Source organism: Medicago truncatula, chromosome 7, assembly GCF_003473485.1.
Source record: "Medicago truncatula cultivar Jemalong A17 chromosome 7, MtrunA17r5.0-ANR, whole genome shotgun sequence".
NCBI classification, from domain to species: Eukaryota; Viridiplantae; Streptophyta; class Magnoliopsida; order Fabales; family Fabaceae; genus Medicago; species Medicago truncatula.
The window spans coordinates 21,000,256-21,021,281 of NC_053048.1; the positions used below are offsets into that span (position 1 = coordinate 21,000,256).

The 21,026-nt window shown below is 37.8% G+C and overlaps 2 protein-coding genes across 2 annotated transcripts; both read left to right on the top strand.

Annotated features, from left to right (window-relative positions):
* The first annotated feature begins 425 nt into the window (after positions 1-425).
* Positions 426-2,108, top strand: LOC120577016 (uncharacterized). The gene has a single exon (XM_039827904.1). It carries the CDS (start codon positions 426-428, stop codon positions 2,106-2,108), a length of 1,683 nt encoding a protein of 560 aa, XP_039683838.1.
* Positions 2,109-2,621: 513 nt separating this feature from the next.
* LOC112420930 (uncharacterized) lies at positions 2,622-4,177 on the top strand. Its single transcript, XM_024780758.2, has 5 exons — positions 2,622-2,689; positions 2,775-2,901; positions 2,993-3,283; positions 3,405-3,506; positions 3,607-4,177. The coding sequence occupies exons 3-5, from the start codon at positions 2,993-2,995 to the stop codon at positions 4,123-4,125; spliced, it is 912 nt and encodes a 303-aa protein (XP_024636526.2). The 5' UTR covers positions 2,622-2,689; positions 2,775-2,901; the 3' UTR covers positions 4,126-4,177.
* The last annotated feature ends 16,849 nt before the right edge of the window (positions 4,178-21,026 follow it).

Sequence of the window (21,026 nt, forward strand, 5' to 3'; positions counted from 1 at the left end):
TTTTTTTTAATTTAAAACTTTGTTAACATCTGTTTTTTTTTAATAAGTTAAAATATGTTTCATTTTCGTGTCTAAAATTTTATAATTATTATTTTTATAAAATAAAATAATATAATATAATAATGCATATTGTTTAAAAAGGAGGGACTAAAAAATAGTATAGTACAAGAAAGTTGTTTATCGATCAAAATTAAAACTATGTTACAATTATTTACTAATTAATTATTATATGTTTGCGAGTTAAAAATTTAATTTGTTTGCGCGTAAACTTATATTTTATTGTTTGAGCGGGATTTTTTTTTGCGCGTAATGTTAGTTACGGAATATGTCAATGAAGTTGCGCGTAAACTTATATTTTATCTCCGTTGAGTAAAAATTTATTTTTGACGTGGAATATGTCAATGAAGTTGCAGAACGTGTAGAAGATGGAGTATTATGAATATTATCGTCGTTGGATGTACGATAGGACGTTTCCGGGAAGAACTGGACTAAAACCGCAATTTGTCGAAGGAGTTGACGGATTTATTTCATGGGCATGGGAGCAAGAAATCTGTAGAGATGAGGGAGGAATTAGATGTCCGTGTCTAAAATGTAGGTGCAGACATATAATTACCGATCCTGGGGATGTGAAGAAACACCTAAAAAAAGTTGGTTTTATGCCTAATTATTGGGTTTGGACATATAATGGTGAAATGTTTCAGAATTTTGGGGTAGGGGTCAATGCACAAGCTTCTACTAGCCATGGTGGAACAAATGTGGAAACAAATGTGGAATACAATGAAGATGTCAACACAGAACAATTCAACATGATGGATGATATGGTTGCGGACGCTTTAGGGGTGGAATTGTCTTACGGTGAAGATGTTGAAGATGATGAAGAGGAACAACCCCCGAATGAGAAGGCGCAAAGATTTTATCGATTGTTGAGTGAAAGTAATACACCTTTGTATGAAGGTTCTTCGCACTCTAAGCTATCTATGTGTGTGTGGCTTTTATCTCATAAGTCGAATTATCTTAATCCTGATGATGGTATGGATGATATTACGAAGATGTTGAAGGCCGTGACTCCGTTCAAAGATAATCTGCCAAAGAATTATCATGCTGCGAAGAGGTTGGTGATGAAGTTGGGATTATCAGTTAAAAAGATTGATTGTTGTAGAAATGGATGCATGTTGTTTTATGACAATGAGTTTGGGATAAATGATGGAGCATTGGAGGAATGTAAATTTTGTCAAAGCCCGAGGTACGGTATTAGCAAGCAGAAACGAGTTGCGGTTAAGTCAATGTTTTACTTGCCAATAATACCAAGATTACAAAGACTGTTTGCATCGATGAAAACTGCTAGTCAAATGACGTGGCATCATTCAAATGGAATTCCCGGAGTGATGCGACATCCTTCTGACGGTGAAGCGTGGAAACACTTTGATCGAGTACATCCTGATTTTGCAGCAGATCCACGGAATGTGAGACTTGGATTATGCTCTGACGGTTTTCAGCCATATGTCCAATCCTCGGCAAAACCATATTCTTGTTGGCCAATCATTGTAATCCCGTATAATCTCCCTCCTGAAATGTGCATGACAAAACCATACTTGTTTTTGAGTTGTATTGTACCAGGACCAGATAACCCTAAAGTAGGCATAGACGTGTTTCTACAACCGTTAATTGATGATTTGAAGAGGTTGTGGGCTGGAGAATTGACATATGATATTTCTAGAAAACAAAATTTCAAGTTGAGAGCAGCTTTGATGTGGACCATTAATGATTTTCCCGCTTATGGCATGTTGTCCGGTTGGAGTACCCATGGTAGATTTGCATGTCCACATTGTATGGAAAATACAAAGGCATTTACTTTGGAAAGTGGAGGGAAGAGTTCGTGGTTTGACTGTCATCGTCCGTTCTTGCCTCATAATCACCCGTTTACAAGTTGGCAAGACTCTCAAGTTGAAGGGGATCAGGTTGATCCTTCTATTTTGGAGATGCGTGATGAAGTTGAAGATGAGAATGAAGACGTTGTTGATGATAATAATGAAGGGGACCAGCAAGACAATCAAGTTGATGATGGTGATGTAGATGAATATAACTATGCGTCTGATAACAACACTTGAAGTATATTGTTATCCACCCTTGTAATGATTGAATTTGAATTTATTGTAATCTTGAATACATTTGAGTTTGAATGAAGATATCGCTTGTTTAATGATGTATATATATTTGAGTCCTTTACAATATCGTTTTTTTTGTTATTTAACAGATTCACAATGCCTCCGAAAGAAAAAGAGAAAGGCAAGAGCAAGGACCCCAGGAGGCGGTTCAGAACACACATTGCGGATCCAGCCACACTTGCCACATTGACTCCCTTTCCCAGACCACCCTCTTCTTCTAGCCAGGGATCGACTGGGTCATCCCAAGCTAGTGCTGCTGCACCTGGTGGAGGGTCTGGTGTTGTTGCACCTGTTGGTTTTATCCTCCCTACAGGTTACCAGTTGCCTCCTCCACCAACATTTCCTCATTGGTAGACCGGCTTTATGATCCCTCAACATCAACAACCCCCACCACCCCAACATCAACAACCCCCGCCCCAACCCCAACCCCAACCCCAACAGGGTGCTAATGATGATGATGAGGAGATGGCAGATTATCCGCAAGATGAACAAGAGCGTTACATCATTGTGCCTAGCGGGAACTCGTAAGTCTTTATGTATTTTTGTTCAATATGTATATTGTTATAAATTTATGTAATGTTTAACTATATGAGTTTTCATTGTTTGTAGTTTCATGCCCTGCAAGCCAGCCGCCAGTGCCATTAGAGACATCATCTAGGAAAGGTTTCATGGATTTTGGAAGACTTATGGTGATATCCCAGATGATGAAAAGGATGCATGGTTTGGTCTTTTTGAGGTTACATTAATACTTATCATAATATATTTTAACTTATCTGCACATATGTTATAATTTACTAATTTCCTAAAATATGTTAACAAATATGCAGATGAAGTGTACCTGGAACCCCAGGTACTATGCTCAGATAAGGAGGAACTTTCACATTAGAGCTTCTGCCCGCCTCTCCGACATGTTGCGACATGTCCGACTTCGTCACGAGACTGCTGGAAAGAGGCCCTACTGGATCGGGGAGCCACTTATGAGGCAGTTGGTGGACTATTGGGGGAGTCCAGAGTTTAAGACGAAATCAGAGAAGGCAAAGAAGAACAGAGCATCAGAGAAAGGGGGATGCATCCACACGGGAGGCTGCATAAGCACAGCAGAGCATGCCCGTCGACTGGTAATTAAAAATAATAACTCTGTTAATTAATTTTATAGAATGTATGTTTTTAAATATTTTGTGGTTAAATATAGTTTAATGTTTTACTAACTACTTAATAATCGTGTTTCTTGTCAATTAGGCAAAGAAGCTGGGTAGGGAGCCATACATAAATGAGCTCCACAAGAAGACCCACACATATCGATCAGGCCAGTATGTTGATGATCGCTCCAAGATATGCCAGGTAATTGTTACATAACTGTATTTTAATTAATTTTATTAGTGGTTATAATTTTTTGTTAATGTTTATTTATCTTTAACTATTTTATTCTTATTTATTTTAGGAGGAGTATGATCGTCAGCTATCGGAGGCGCTCTCCCGTGGATGCTCTGTTGATGAAGCTCTCACACTTCGTGCATGGACGAAAGTTGCTGGTGAGAAGAAGAAGGGGCGATTGTACGGTGCAGGAAACTTAGCTGGAAACTACCGCAAGGGTGTTGCTACCACTCTAAAGTTGACCCTTAATGCTGGGGAGGGCTCTTCTCGGCAACCTGAGCTCACTCCAGAAATACGGGATCTGATCACTAGGTTGACTCAAGAACAGCTTGCTGCCCATATGCAAACCCAACAGGACCTGATCCATGAGGTGGTTAGGAAGCAACGAGAATTCCTAGACTCTCAGTTGGACACATTTAGGCAAGAGCAAGGCTGGAATATGAATGAGCAAGGTGTTGGGCAGCAGAGTGGAAGCCGAGAGAGTGTGAGGGCTCCTCCAGTGTGTGATGATGATGCGGACGGCCCCTATGAAGTGTATGGTGAGGGCGAAGAGGATGATGATGACGACCTCGAGATGGATGATTGATGCTTATTATGCTTGTTGTGTGTTTTCTTTACTATTATGTTATGGTTTGTATAATTATGGGAGGTTTTCCATGCTTCCCGGCACAATATTTATTTTCCTGCACGGTTTGTAATATTATTAAGTACACTTTCTATTTCATGCATTTTAATTAGACTTATATAGTGTTTGTGTGATTAAACTTTATTTATATGCATTTAATTGTGTTTTAAAAAAAATTAATTTTTTTAAATATATATTTTTTAATTAAATTGATTTTTTAACAATTTTTTTAAAAAAAAATTGATTTTTAAATTAATTTAAATATATTTTATTAATTAATAAAAAAAATTCGTTTTCATAAAAATAATATTTTTTTTAAAAAAATAAGGACATTTGCCAGGGGTTAAACCCCTCGCATGTCCCTCGTTTTTTGTTGTTGTCACTTGTCACTTCAGACAGAGCCGCAGCAGTCAGAGGTCAGTCGTAGTCAGAGGTGCAGGACGAAAGTGAGGGAACATGCCAGGGGGAAAGCGTGGCTTTTTCCCAGGGGTTCAGCCCCTCGGTTTTCTGCCAGGGGTGTAGCCCCTGGCAAAGTGTTTGCGATGAGCGCCTTTGCCAGGCCAACTGCCCCTCGTTTTTTCCCTCACAAATGTCCCGTTTGCCAGGGATTTTGTCCTTTTGACAGGGATTTTGTGTAACACCCCGTTTCCCAAAATCAATTTAATTATAATTATAAAATCAGAGTTCCACATTAAACGGCATGTCACACTACAAAATATAAATTCTTAAATAGATTAAAACTATTTAACAACATCCTTCATTAAACTGCAGCGGAATATTCTTTAAATTAAACTTCATTATCCAAAATAATCTTGGCATTAAGCCTCAACATAAAATATTCCATCAATCATAGGGCTACAACAACATTAACCAAAATTTGATACATAGAATGAATTTAAACAATGAAATCCCATCCCACGTATCAGAGCCCTAGACACTTGAGCCACCACCAACTACTCAGGATCACCTGCAAGTTACCCATAGGAAGGGCAACATTTTCAAGCAGAAGGGGTGAGATTCACAACAAAATATAGATAAAGAATACATCAATTGAATCTAACACCCTATCATAAATCATCAACATTATTATTATTTACATAACATCATTTTCGCATCTTATCACAATATTAATTCATACACCTCTCAACAATATATACAACTTATCACCACTCCACTAAGACTCCTCTAAACACCCATGCATGTGGTACCAAAAATCAGGGCCGTGACCCACACCGCTGTCGAATGGTTAAAGCATTCTCAACAGGACATAAGTCCTCACCACTACACCACTTTGAGTAACTAGTACTCCACCACTTTGAACGACTAAGCATTCCAGAGCCGAAGCTCTCCCACTGTTATGTTTATGCAACTAATCCCCATTGAGTATATCTACATACCAACCAACCTAGACATATACATATATATGATTCACCAACCAACTTACAACGTTAAGGAATTTAATTAAGTACAACATTCATTCAGTCAGCATCCATTCATCAAAACCAACCAAAACATCCAAGAAAGTACATATCAGTATACAATCCATGCAATAATTCAACAAATTAAACCATCCAAACAACGACAGAAATCAACCAACCAAAACTGGGCAGCTCGCCTCGCGAGCTCATCTACTCGCTATGGCGAGCTCAGAAAAACAGGTACTCGCCATGGCGAGTTGGAGGCGAACTCGAGGCGAACAAAAATATGGTGCTCTCGGGAAAAAATGACATTTTTCTCACTCAAACCTCAATTCTAAACTCCCTAATCATCTTTTAAACTTAAAACTTGCTCTAGTCCTCTTAAAAATCATCTAGGTACACGAAACTACCCAAAATACGGCTTATAACAACATTTTCAAAATCCAGATTTTCACAAGGCTACTCGCCATGGCGAGCTGTATCACTCGCGAGGCGAGCGATGAAGTTGTTCACTCGCTATGGCGAGCAACGGCTACTCGCGAGGCGAGCGATGAACTTCTGTACGGGCAGAATGCAGGTTTTTCCCAAAAATCCCATTTTTCCTCAATTCACTCCCCAAATTAGTTTACAGATATGCAATGAAAGGTTTTATGCACCCAGAACCCAATTCTACCCTCAATTCCATGATTCCTACACCCAAAACTCCTTAATCAACAAAAACCTAATTTCTCCCAATCCTCACATAAACCTGTTAGAACAAAATCAACATTCAGAATCTATATAATTGCGGTAAACCTCACCCTTACCTTGGAATTGCAGAATAAACACAGCAGAAAATGGTTCCTAAGCTCCTCTCCCTTGCACTAGCTTTTCTCCCAAAACTTGACTGTTTTCACGTAAAACATTTTCTCTGTTTTTCTTTCCTTAACTCCCAAAGTGTAACCTCCCCCACTCCTTAATTAGCAATTAACTCCCTACTAACTATACTAATTATTTCATAACCCCCAAATTCTAATTAATCCTATTATTCTCCTATTTTAATTATTTAATAAAATAATCATATAATAATTATATATACACCACATAAATCACCAAAATCGAATAAAAGACACCACACAATAAAAAAATAATTAAATAAAAATTAGAGTGTTACATTTTGCCCCTGGCAAAAGGCAGTGTTTCTCGTAGTGTGTTTTGATATTTTAGATAGTTTTGGGGGAGAAAGTGAGATAAGATAAGTAATTAAGAGGAGATATAAAAGGGTTAGACCTAGCTTTAGAAAAACATTGTTGTACGTACGTTTTTGGAGAAAAGGGAGAAAAAGCCAAGAGAAGAGAAACCAAGATGGAGAGCTGCGATTTCTTTAAATTAAGGTAAGGGTGAGACTAATAACTCAGTATTGTTAATTGAATGTAATTCTGATGATTAGTTAGCGAGAATTAGGATTTAATTGGAGAAAACGAAAACTAGGTCAAATCCCTAAAATTGATAATTAAACGGTAGGAATTGATTAAATTACTGTAGAAAGTGTTCCTGGACCTTAGATAATGTTTAGGACAAACTTTGGAATCAATACTAGGCTTAGAACCATGTGAATCGTCGGATTTTTGTGAAAATAGGAATCCTGGCCGTCGCGACATTCAATGCTCGCCACGGCGAGCTATGAACCTCGCCTCGCGAGTGATGAACTTCATCGCTCGCCACACGAGCCCTTTCCCTTCGCCTCGTGAGTTCCTTTGGTATCGCTCGCCATAGCGAGCAACCTTACTCGCCATAGCGAGCTAAGGCAGAGAGCATGTTAGATTTTGTGTTTCGACCTTCTTAGTTGGACCTTGAGTGCCTTTGAGTGCCTGAACATACCTAGTAGTGATTAGGAATGAATGTAGGGCAAGATTGAACCCAGAACAACTTTAGTTTGGGAATTATTTGGTACTCGCCATGGCGAGTAAGAACTCTCGCCTCGCGAGCACTTCCAGCTTTGAGTATCTTGAGTGTTGTGCGATCTGTGTCGCACGTTTGGATCAAGAGTGAACCCCCTTAAGATAATGAGACCTAATGATGACGTTTAATGCAGTCTGTAAAGCTGTTTAAGATATGTTGAAATTTAATTGAGTATGATTAATGTATTGTGCAATTATGTAAGATATGAAGGTTTAACTATGATACAATTGATGTGCTATTGATATAATGATATCATCCTGTTATGTGACTTGTTTATGCTGTTGCTGTTATTTAACTAAGTGCATAGTGTATTTATATGATGAAATGATGACGTTTAGCTCCAAATTATTGGATGCATGTTGATATGTTGATTACGGTGATTTGTTCATAAGAGTCCATGCATAGCATTTCATCGAGCTTAGTCCTCACCACGATTATTAGGAGCTTTGTCCTCCGCACGATTTATATGAGCTTTGTCCTCCGCACGATTAAAGTATATTGTCGCGTCATTTTTCGGAGATCAAGGCTATTCGATTAGCTTTTGACTCACTAATTATTTCACGACTGAACATTTAATTTTTTATTAAAAGGGGAAAAAAGTTCAAACTACCCCATTTTGAAAAGATTTAGGGTTCGGGGTTAGTTACATAAAGGGAAGGTGTTAGCACCCTTTATGTCCGTAGTACTCTACGGGAACCTCTTGATTTTATTTAATTAATGTGCTATAACTTGCTTACTTATTTTTGAAAAGAAGGAATTAAAGTGGAAAAATAAAGACCTAATTATCTACATTTTTTATTGATTTGGAAGGACATGGTCCTCTGCCTACGTACCCGTGAGGGATCAAAACCTCGTAGTTCGGGGTAGAAAATGACGTTTGATTGGTTTTTATGTTTTTTATTACTTTTGAAAAAGGTTTTAAAATGAAAAGCCAAGTGGCAAATAAGTGTTTGTTTGTGTTTTTTAATATTGAAAAAAGAGACTTTAAGTAAAGTTAAATTGATTGAAGTTTGATTAAGAAAAGAAAATAAAAATGCGGTCACTTGATTTGGATCAAGGTTTATTATGAAAATATTTTTGTGAATTTTATTATTTGCATGTTTTTTGTTGTTTTTTGGAATATTAAATAAAAATTAAACTAACGGAGCAATAAAAATAAAAGCGTGTGGATTTTTGTAGTGACGTTGGATCACCACAAAATCCCTAATCTAATTTTTTTGCATTTTTGGATATATCTAAGGCGGTAAAGAAATAAAATGACACACACGCCCACACACTTTTCTCATTTATATTTACATTGGACCTAAATACATTCTAATTGCTGGAAAATAAATAACAATAATTAAAATGCTAAATAGAAATAAAAAAAAATGCAAAAATGCTAAAAAGAAATAAAATGCAAGAAAATAAAAGAAATTGACAACCGAAGGGAAAAAAATTACCGAAGGGACTTTTCCGAAGGGACTTATTCCGAAGGGACAGAAAAAAGAGGGAGAAGAAAAGAATAGCTCGTCAACACAAGCTAAAGAGGGAGAAGAGAGAAAAGTTCTTTGACAACTCAAGAGAACTTTTGGTGTGTGAAATTGTGTGGAATGAGGGCTCTATTTATAGGTGAGGAGTTTGATGAAAAAAGCAAAATTGGTTTAATGGAAATGATGGACAATTATGTGAATTTTGAAAAAGGAATGTTAAAGTTGACACTTTGATTTGAAAATTTTTTTAGACCTTGGGCATTTTATTTTTGGACCTATTGACACTTTCTTTTTTTGGACACTAATTAATTAAAAAGAAATAAAATAAAAATAAAATAAATCTAATACGAAATAAAAATAAAAACAAATTAAACTAAATTATGTAAAAAAAATAAAATTAAAAGATGGAAAATAAAAATTATTAAATATAAAAAAAGTAACTTATCTTAAAATTAAAATTAATAAAAGATGGAAAGAAAATAAAAAAGAGAAAAGAGGGTCCGACTCGAAATCAAAAAAATGAGGTATTTTAAAATACCTCCCTGCCGAATTTTTTTTACTGAAAAATCAGAGATCGATCAGAGTCGAGTGACATGTGTCAGTGGGGCCTTAGGTCAAAAATTGGGGTATGACATATATTAATACTTATGATGACGATTGGTACCACATGCATATAAGGAGTCTAAGAGCATTGTCACATTGTCATGTCCATGATGCTATGTTGTTGATGACGATTGAATATGTGAATACGTGATACTTATCATTTGAATATGCAAAGTTATTTATGAATGATTATGATGTTAATGTTAATTATGATTCGAATTACTTTGATTAACATTATTTTGTTATGAAATCTCACCCCTTCTGCTTGAAAATGTTGCCCTTCGTATGGGTAACTTGCAGGTGATCGTGCTTAGTGTGCAGTTGCCGTCGTGAGTGGTCTTGCCTTCACTGTGTCGTCTAGGTCGCTCTGATACGTAACTAGATGGGGTTATTTGCATGTTTCATTCTCTTACGTGACTATCATGTTTATGTTTTATGACGTTGAACAATTATGATGTTTTGTGAAGTTGATTTAACTCATTTAAGATATTTTGATGGGTCCTACGTGCCAAACTGATTTATGGGTTACGAACTAAATTCCGCTGCAACGTTTGAAATATTTGTTAAAGTTAAATTGTTATTTAACTAATTTTGGACTATGTTTTGTATGTGATATCCCGTTTATGCTGAATACTCTGATAAAATGTTTAGAAATTTTGATATTGGGAAAACGGGGTGTTACAAATGTGAACCCGACCCATCTCCTCCACCTATCCTCAAGTCCCTACGTCTCTGGGTCTTTGGAACATACGGGTGTTCAACCTCCATCTCCTTTCGAGCGCTATTTGCCATAGCAGGTTTACCTTTGTGCACCCTACCCTCTCTAATACGCCGCTCCCGCGCATAACATTGTCATTCTTAAACTTGCCAAAAAATGTCAAAATCCAACTTTATAATAATTATAGCATATATACATTATAAGATTTAACATATTTGAAGAAAAAAAATCACAAAAAAAGCAAGATTATTTCACTTAGGCATTTCATTAAACACCTTAAGTGCATTTTAAAATACTAGCACAATTACTGTTAATTCAACATCAAATTCAACTACATTGTATCTAAACCTACTCTAAACAACAATGCCAGCAAAAACCAAACATTATAACATAATTTGCAATTTTTAAACCTAACCTAAACACTAACATTTTGCTAAAATTATGAAAATAACATCCTAAACAAACTACATTGCATGTAAATAGAAAGAAAATAACTTACTTGTTAATTACTTGAAGCAAATTGGATGATTTTCGTGCAAATGAAGGTTTGAGGGATTTTGGATTAAATTTGGATGTTTTTGCATGTGTTTCTGTAAACCAGAAACTGCAGTTTCTGCGTTCTTAAGATACACATATCAACGGCAGTTAACAACCATTGGGTCCAGTGGCAGTTAACTGTCGGCGGTTTTCCCAATGGTACGCTGGGGGCGTTTTAGTAAATTACTTGTGTTAATAGGAAGTATTCTTTCATCTAAATATAGTGGTCCGTCAAGTGTCCGTGGAAAGTATGGAAGCTGCACCATTATCGCTTGTCTCCTCCTCCATCCTCACGGTATATCGCCTTAGGCATTCGAGTTGCTTATCTTTGAATTTGACATTGGCGCACTCGTGTAGTATATGACCCCAGAAGCGTTGAGACGAGTGTCCTCACTATTTCTTGTGTGCTACCTTCCTTCAATATCGCTTTCGGACCTTCCTCTGTGCGGTGTTTCACCTTTCTTGTCTAGGTTTCTTTGGATTACGCTACGAGCTTCCATAACTTCTTCATATCGGATGTACTTCTTGGATCATCCTATTAAGTGGTTGAAATCTTTGGGGCGTATCAGGATTCTAAATGTAACACCCCGTTTTCCCAATATACAAATTTCTTAAACATTTATCAGAGTAAAAACCATAACGGGATATCACATAGAAACGTAATCCAAAAACAGTTAAATAATAATTTAACTTCCACATAATATCTTAACATAGTAGCGGAGTATTAGTTCAGAAATCATAAATCAGTTTGGCACGCAGGCCCCAACAAGTATCTCAAAAGAGTTTATCAAAGCATAAATTATCATGGCAGTTCACGTAAAAGAATGAAGCATGTTATAGCATTAACCCCATCCCGTTACGTATCAGAGCGACCTAGACGACACAGAGAGGCAAGGCCACTCACAGAAGCAACTGCACACTAAGCACGATCACCTGCAAGTTACCCATACGAAGGGCAACATTTTCAAGCAGAAGGGGTGAGATTTCATAATAAAATAACATTAATCAATGTAATTGCGAATCATAAATTAACATCATAATCATTCCATTATTAACTTTGCATAAATGCTAAACAGTTGTCACGTAATCATATATCCAATCATTATAAACAACATAACTTAATCAATGAACACTTATCACGTAATCACATATCCACTCATCATCAACAAGGCATCTTAATCATGACAATGTGACAATGCTCCTAGACTCCTCATATGCATGTGGTACCAATCATCATCATAAGTATTAATATACTTTAATCGTGCGGAGGACAAAGCTCCTATAAAACGTGCGGAGGACAAAGCTCCTAATTTTCGTGGTGAGGACAAAGCTCAATGATATGCTATGCATGGACACATATGAACAAAACAACGTAATCGACTTATCAACATGCATCCAATAATTTGGAGCTAAACTTCATCATATACTTATGCACTTAGTTAAACAACGGAAGCAGCATAAACAAGTCACATATCAGGATGATATCATTATATCAATAGCACATAAATTGCATTATTATCAACCTTCATATCTTGCATGATTATACAATACATTAGTTCTTATCCAATTAATATTAATATAACTTAAACAACTCTACAGACTGCATTAAACTTCATCAATAGGTCTCAATACCAATTAGGGGTTCGCTCTTGATCAACACGTGCGACACAGATCGCACAAACACTCAAGCAACTAAATTCTGGTTGTACTCGCGAGGCGAGAGCTCTTACTCGCCATGGCGAGTACCACTCAACTCCCAAACTAAGGTCGTTCTGGGTTCCCTCTGATCCTACATTCATTCCTAATCAATACTAGGTATGTTCAGGCACTCTATGGCATCCAAGGTCCAACTAAAAAGGTCGAAACACAAAATATGACATGCACTCTGCCTAAGCTCGCGAGGCGAGGAAAGGTTGCTCGCCATGGCGAGTTGGACCAAACAACTCGCGAGGCGAAGGAAAGGGGCTCGCGTGGCGAGCGATGAAGTTCATCACTCGCGAGGCGAGGATCATCACTCGCCGTGGCGAGCGATGAACAGAAGCACGGGCAGACTAGGGTTTTTCTCAAAAATCCATCACACAACATGGTTCAAAGCCTAATTTTGATTCCAGAATTCATCCTAAACATATTCTAAGGTTAAAGGACGGTTTCTACATCAATCTAAACAAGTTTTACCGTTTGATCATCAATTTTTAGGGTTTTAACCTAATTCCAAAACTTCTCTAAATCAATCCTAACTTTGTCAACTAATCATCAGAATTACAGTAATTAACATTATTGAATTATTAGTCTCACCCTTACCTTGAATGAAGAAAATCGCAGCACTCTACCTTGATTCCTCTAGACTTGGCTTTTCTCCCTTCTTCCAAAAGTTTTCACGTACAATGAGTTTCTAAAATATTAGGTCTTCTCCTATTTATATCTTTTTCTAATTACTTATCTTATCTCACTTTCTCCCCCAAAACTATCTAAAATATCAAAACAGCCCTCAACTAAATATTTTATATTATTTTCAAATCTTTATTTTATTTAACAATAAAATAATTCCCATATCATAATCAAATCCTTCAATACTCATAACTTAACACGTCATCGATCAAATCATCAAAACATACCAAAATCATGCATATACTATATAATTATCATATAATTGCCTAATCTCGATTAAATAACGATTAAACGAAAGTGGGCGTTACAACTCTCCCCCACTTAAAAGATTTTCGTCCTCGAAAATTTACCTCAAGCAAACAACTCTGGATAAGACTCCAGCATCTTACTCTCAAGCTCCCACGTCAAGCTTTCACCAGTCGCTCCCGACCAAACGACTCTCACGAGAGGTATCTCCTTGCCTCTCAACGTCTTCACTTTACGATCATCAATCCTCAACGGTAAAGTCTCTACCGTAAGGTTGTCTCTAATTTGCACATCGTCGCTTTGGATTACATGAGATGGATCCGGAACATACTTTCGAAGTTGCGACACATGGAAAACGTTGTGCAAATTCGAAAGATGCGGCGGTAACCCCACTCGGTAAGCCACCGTTCCAACTCTTTCCAATATCTGATACGGACCAATGAACTTCGGGGTCAACTTCTTTGACTTCAAAGCACGTCCTACACCAGTCATAGGAGTGACTCTCAAAAACACGTGGTCTCCTTCCTGAAATTCAAGATCTTTTCTACGCTTATCATGATAACTCTTTTGTCGACTCTGCGACGCCTTCATTTTCTCTTGGATCATCTGAACTTTCTCAGTAGTTTGCTGAACAATCTCTGGTCCTAAGACCACTCTTTCTCCTGATTCAAACCAACACAACGGAGTTCTGCATCTCCGACCATACAAAGCCTCGAACGGTGCCATTCCAATACTAGAATGATAACTATTATTATAAGTGAACTCGATCAACGGAAGATGACTATCCCAAGTTCCTCCTTGCTCAAGAACACAAATTCTCAACAAATCCTCTAGCGACTGAATTGTCCTCTCCGACTGACCATCTGTCTGTGGATGATACGCCGAACTCAATCTCAACTTCGAACCCAAGGCCTCTTGCAAACTTTTCCAAAATCTAGAAGTAAATCTTGGATCTCTATCTGATACAATGCTCGAAGGAACACCATGCAACTTCACAATCTCTTTGATGTAAATCTCTGCCAACTGGGCAACAGGGAAACTAATATTAATAGGTAGGAAATGAGCTGACTTCGTCAACCTATCAACAATAACCCAAATTGCGTCGTTCCCTCTCGGAGTATTCGGCAAACTCGTCACAAAATCCATCGATATACTATCCCATTTCCATTCTGGCACGTCTAAAGGTACCATCATTCCAGCAGGTTTCTGATGCTCAACTTTCGACTTCTGACAAACTAAACAGGAATACACAAACTGTGCCACATCTCGTTTCAAACCAGACCACCAGAAAATCTTCTTTAGATCATGATACATCTTCGTAGCTCCCGGATGAATACTCAAGCTACTTCTATGACTCTCTTCAAGAATCATCTTCTTAATCTCTTCATTGTCTGGGATACAAATTCTTCCTCGGAATCTCAACACACCTTGATCATCGATTTTAAAATCACTGTCTTCAGTCTGATCTCTAGCAACCAACAAGTCCACAAACTTTACATCAACTTTCTGTGCTTCCTTGATACTTTTCAGAAATTCACTATCAATCTTCAGCATACCCAGTTTCACACTCTGAGGTGACCATTCGCAAACCAAACTCATATCTCTAAACTGTTCAAGCAATTCGAACTCTCTGACCATCATGGCGGACATATGCAATGTCTTCCTACTCAAGGCATCTGCAACAACATTAGCTTTACCTGGATGATAATTCAAACCAAAGTCATAATCCTTCAACAATTCGAGCCATCTTCGCTGTCTCATATTCAATTCCTTCTAATCGAACAAATACCTCAAACTCTTGTGATCACTAAACACCTCAAACCTCGAACCATACAAATAATGTCTCCATATCTTCAATACAAAGACTACAGCCGCCAACTCGAGATCATGCGTAGGATAATTCTTCTCATGAACTCTCAACTGTCTTGAAGCATAAGCTACCACTTTACCTTCTTGCATAAGTACACCTCCTAAACCCAACTTGGACGCATCACAATAAACCACAAAAGGTTCATTTGACTTCGGCAAAATTAACACTGGAGCAGTTGTCAAACGCTTCTTCAATTCACCGAAACTTTTCTCACAATGGACGTCCCACACAAAAGTTTTACCTTTACAAGTCAACTGTGTAAGCGGAAGAGCTAACTTAGAAAACCCTTCAATAAACCTTCTATAGTAACCAGCTAAACCCAAGAAACTTCTAATCTCAGTAACGGACTTTGGAGTCTCCCACTGTGATATCGCTTCGACTTTAGACGGATCCACAGCAATACCATCTCCGGAAATAACATGGCCAAGGAAACTCACCTCATTCAACCAGAATTCACACTTAGACAATTTAGCATAAAGTTTCTTCTCTTTCAACACTTATAAGACAATCTTCAGATGCTCAGCATGTTCTTCTAACTGTTTCTTCAACTCAGATAACTCAGAAGCAGACATACGATAAGGTGCCATCGAGACCGGCTTCGTTCCAGGAACAAGATCAATAGAAAACTCAACTTCTCTCTCTGGAGGCACATCAGGAATCTCATCTGGAAAAACTTCAGGAAATTCACACACCACCGGTAACCTGTCAATCACTGCTTGATTCTCAATAGATATAGTAGCCATTAACGAAAACATCAAGATACCGTCGCGTTCCAGTTGCTTCAGCTGCTTAGTAGATAAAAACTCTGCACCACTTTCCTCTTCGACGGAAGAGAAATGCACTGACTTGCTAAAACAATTAATAAGAACGTGGTTGTACTCTAACCAGTTCATACCCAAAATCACATCCATACCACTCAAAGGTAGACAAACTAATTCCATTTCAAAATCACGACCAAACATAGACAAAGGACATTTCAAACATACGAGAGAAGTAGTCACCGAACCCTTAGCTGGAGTTTCGACAACCATCTCTCCATTCATATCAGACAAATCAAGACCCAAAGCAGAAACACAATCGAAAGCAATAAAACAATGCGTAGCACCAGTATCAATAATAGCAACTAAAGGAGTATTATTAATATAGCAAGTACCTCTGATCAAACGATCCTCATTCTCTGTCTGAGTCCCAGTCAAAGCAAAGACCCTACCAGTAGTCGGCGCCCTCTTAGGCTGAGTACACTGTGAACTAATGTGACCCTCTCCGTTGCAATTAAAGCAAACAATGTCTGTACGATTGCAATCAGCTACAACATGACCTTTCTTGCCACACCGGACACACTTCTTGATTTCCTCAGGGCAGACGTTGCTTTTGTGGCCTCTCTCACCACAATTGAAACACACAATCTCTGCAGCATCCTTCTTCTTAGGCCGCCTAACATCGACCATCTTCTGTTTCCCTTTATCAGCAGGGGCACTGTACGGCTTAGGACGACTCTGCTGTCCCTTACCCTTCCTCTCATTCACTACCTTGTAGTGAGCCTTCGTATCCTCTTCATAGATCCTGCAGCTATTAACCAAGTCCTGAAAAACTCTCAGCTGTTGGTATCCAATCGCCCTCTTAATGTCGGGCCTCAAACCGTTCTCGAACTTGATGCATCTCGAGAACTCAGCATTCTCTGCAGTATAGTGCGGATAGAACTTAGACAGCTCCACGAACTTGGCAGCATACTCTGTCACGGACATATTTCCTTGCTTCAGCTCAAGGAATTCGATCTCTTTCTTCCCGCGAACATCTTCCGGAAAGTATCTTCTCAGGAACTCTCTCCTGAAAACAGCCCAAGTCACAACAGCTCCCTCCTGCCCAAGGGTAGGCAGAAGAGCAACCCACCAGTCATCAGCTTCCTCGGTCAGCTGATGAGTACCAAATCGCACTTTCTGGTCCTCCGTGCACTGCATAACCCGGAAAATCCTCTCAATCTCCTTAAGCCACGTCTGGGCTCCATCAGGGTCATAACGTCCTTTGAAAGTCGGAGGGTTCTTCTTCATGAACGTCTCCAACATCCTAGCTTCAGCATTTGCACCAGCATTCACGTTAGGTTGTTGTCCCACAGCTTGGGCAACAGCTAGTAGAGCAGCGGCTAACGCAGCATCATTCCTTCCAGCCATTTCTGATATTCTACAAAAGTAGCAACAACAACATAAGATAGTAATATAAATATTACTAAGACTCGACACGACTCTCTAACTGACCGGACGGATCGACCTGCTCTGATACCAATTGTAACACCCCGTTTTCCCAATATACAAATTTCTTAAACATTTATCAGAGTAAAAACCATAACGGGATATCACATAGAAACGTAATCCAAAAACAGTTAAATAATAATTTAACTTCCACATAATATCTTAACATAGCAGCGGAGTATTAGTTCAGAAATCATAAATCAGTTTGGCACGCAGGCCCCAACAAGTATCTCAAAAGAGTTTATCAAAGCATAAATTATCATGGCAGTTCACGTAAAAGAATGAAGCATGTTATAGCATTAACCCCATCCCGTTACGTATCAGAGCGACCTAGACGACACAGAGAGGCAAGGCCACTCACAGAAGCAACTGCACACTAAGCACGATCACCTGCAAGTTACCCATACGAAGGGCAACATTTTCAAGCAGAAGGGGTGAGATTTCATAATAAAATAACATTAATCAATGTAATTGCGAATCATAAATTAACATCATAATCATTCCATTATTAACTTTGCATAAATGCTAAACAGTTGTCACGTAATCATATATCCAATCATTATAAACAACATAACTTAATCAATGAACACTTATCACGTAATCACATATCCACTCATCATCAACAAGGCATCTTAATCATGACAATGTGACAATGCTCCTAGACTCCTCATATGCATGTGGTACCAATCGTCATCATAAGTATTAATATACTTTAATCGTGCGGAGGACAAAGCTCCTATAAAACGTGCGGAGGACAAAGCTCCTAATTTTCGTGGTGAGGACAAAGCTCAATGATATGCTATGCATGGACACATATGAACAAAACAACGTAATCGACTTATCAACATGCATCCAATAATTTGGAGCTAAACTTCATCATATACTTATGCACTTAGTTAAACAACGGAAGCAGCATAAACAAGTCACATATCAGGATGATATCATTATATCAATAGCACATAAATTGCATTATAATCAACCTTCATATCTTGCATGATTATACAATACATTAGTTCTTATCCAATTAATATTAATATAACTTAAACAACTCTACAGACTGCATTAAACTTCATCAATAGGTCTCAATACCAATTAGGGGTTCGCTCTTGATCAACACGTGCGACACAAATCGCACAAACACTCAAGCAACTAAATTCTGGTTGTACTCGCGAGGCGAGAGCTCTTACTCGCCATGGCGAGTACCACTCAACTCCCAAACTAAGGTCGTTCTGGGTTCCCTCTGATCCTACATTCATTCCTAATCAATACTAGGTATGTTCAGGCACTCTATGGCATCCAAGGTCCAACTAAAAAGGTCGAAACACAAAATATGACATGCACTCTGCCTAAGCTCGCGAGGCGAGGAAAGGTTGCTCGCCATGGCGAGTTGGACCAAACAACTCGCGAGGCGAAGGAAAGGGGCTCGCGTGGCGAGCGATGAAGTTCATCACTCGCGAGGCGAGGATCATCACTCGCCGTGGCGAGCGTTGAACAGAAGCACGGGCAGACTAGGGTTTTTCTCAAAAATCCATCACACAACATGGTTCAAAGCCTAATTTTGATTCCAGAATTCATCCTAAACATATTCTAAGGTTAAAGGACGGTTTCTACATCAATCTAAACAAGTTTTACCGTTTGATCATCAATTTTTAGGGTTTTAACCTAATTCCAAAACTTCTCTAAATCAATCCTAACTTTGTCAACTAATCATCAGAATTACAGTAATTAACATTATTGAATTATTAGTCTCACCCTTACCTTGAATGAAGAAAATCGCAGCACTCTACCTTGATTCCTCTAGACTTGGCTTTTCTCCCTTCTTCCAAAAGTTTTCACGTACAATGAGTTTCTAAAATATTAGGTCTTCTCCTATTTATATCTTTTTCTAATTACTTATCTTATCTCACTTTCTCCCCCAAAACTATCTAAAATATCAAAACAGCCCTCAACTAAATATTTTATATTATTTTCAAATCTTTATTTTATTTAACAATAAAATAATTCCCATATCATAATCAAATCCTTCAATACTCATAACTTAACACGTCATCGATCAAATCATCAAAACATACCAAAATCATGCATATACTATATAATTATCATATAATTGCCTAATCTCGATTAAATAACGATTAAATGAAAGTGGGCGTTACACTAAACTGCAACATCCTCTTGAATGTTGATGTTATTATGTTTTTCCCAAAAGATCATCCATCCTAAAATTGCTCAAAGTCAAACACGCTTAACTGTGGATTTCTTATGAAATGAGCTACAAAAAAGAAGATACATCTTGTTGGTATAGGTACTACCAAATATTTTTAAAAGCCTTGCTTCAACCATGCAGTTCCAAACTTGCACGACTTTAGGATCCATCTCATTCTGATGTGAACTCGGTCCTTTTTCCCTAGAAACTGTTAGGAGCCACTAATTGTCATGCCTTTTGCATCAGAAACCACTCCCCACCTTGTCAACCTTGGGTGTTACAATTTGACTCAAAAGGAGTAAAGCTTTCAAGTCAGCATCAACGATAATATACTTATAATACAATTTCTTTTTTTGATCGGTAGCCATTCTCTACTATCATCCAACATAGAATATTGAGGAGTCATAGGCCCCCTATTAAAAAAAAAAAAAAAAAAAAAAAAAACACTTTTCAGCCCTCCAATTTCACACCATTTTGCAACTCATAGGCCCCCTCTAATTTTGACGAGGTCAAAGTTCAAGTGTCTACTCAGTGGACGCCACGTGGCTAATTTTTGAATTAAAAATAAAAAAGCCACGTATTTTTTAATGAAATTAAATAATTAAAAAAAAAAAAAAAAACTCATAAACCCAAGTTATCAACTCATCAAACCCAAAAAAATAACTCATCACCTTCATAACTCATCACCCAAAATAACTCATACCCTTCCATTTTAAACCCAAGTTATCAATTCATCAAACCCAAAAAAACTCAAACCGAGAAAACATCCACAACATACACCTTCTCCCTCAATCGATGTCGCCTTCACAACCACCATTGTAAACTCTTTGTATGTGGCTTCTCCAGTAAAACCACCACCGTTGTATTCTTATAGTTTCTCGTGACATATATTTAGCTTATCAAGTTAATAAATTTATTGTATTTTCGTTACAACCACCATTGATTGTCATGATCTGAATAAATCATTGTATATTTGCTTGCAAGTTACCAATAGTCATCCATACTTGCTAATTGTTTCATCTAGCCAAATCACCTCTTGAAGAAGAAGAAGAAGAAGAAGAAGAAGAAGAAGGAGGAGGAGGAGGAGGAGGAGGAGAGGGTTTGGATTTAGGTTGCAGTCTTTTTCCCTGTTGTAGCTGGATTTATTCGGATACAAATTTTTTTTTTTATTGAAAAGAGTTTCTTGCATCGATGAATTTTTTTTTTCCATAATATCTACC

Bases quoted from the DNA above. Each gene is read 5' to 3' on its own strand.
- LOC112420930 (XM_024780758.2), top strand. From the start codon at position 2,993: ATGAAGTGTACCTGGAACCCCAGGTACTATGCTCAGATAAGGAGGAAC. The intron at 3,284-3,404 runs GTAATTAAAAAT...CTTGTCAATTAG, and splicing joins CAGAGCATGCCCGTCGACTG to GCAAAGAAGCTGGGTAGGGA. The intron at 3,507-3,606 runs GTAATTGTTACA...TATTTATTTTAG, and splicing joins ATCGCTCCAAGATATGCCAG to GAGGAGTATGATCGTCAGCT.
- LOC120577016 (XM_039827904.1), top strand. From the start codon at position 426: ATGGAGTATTATGAATATTATCGTCGTTGGATGTACGATAGGACGTTT.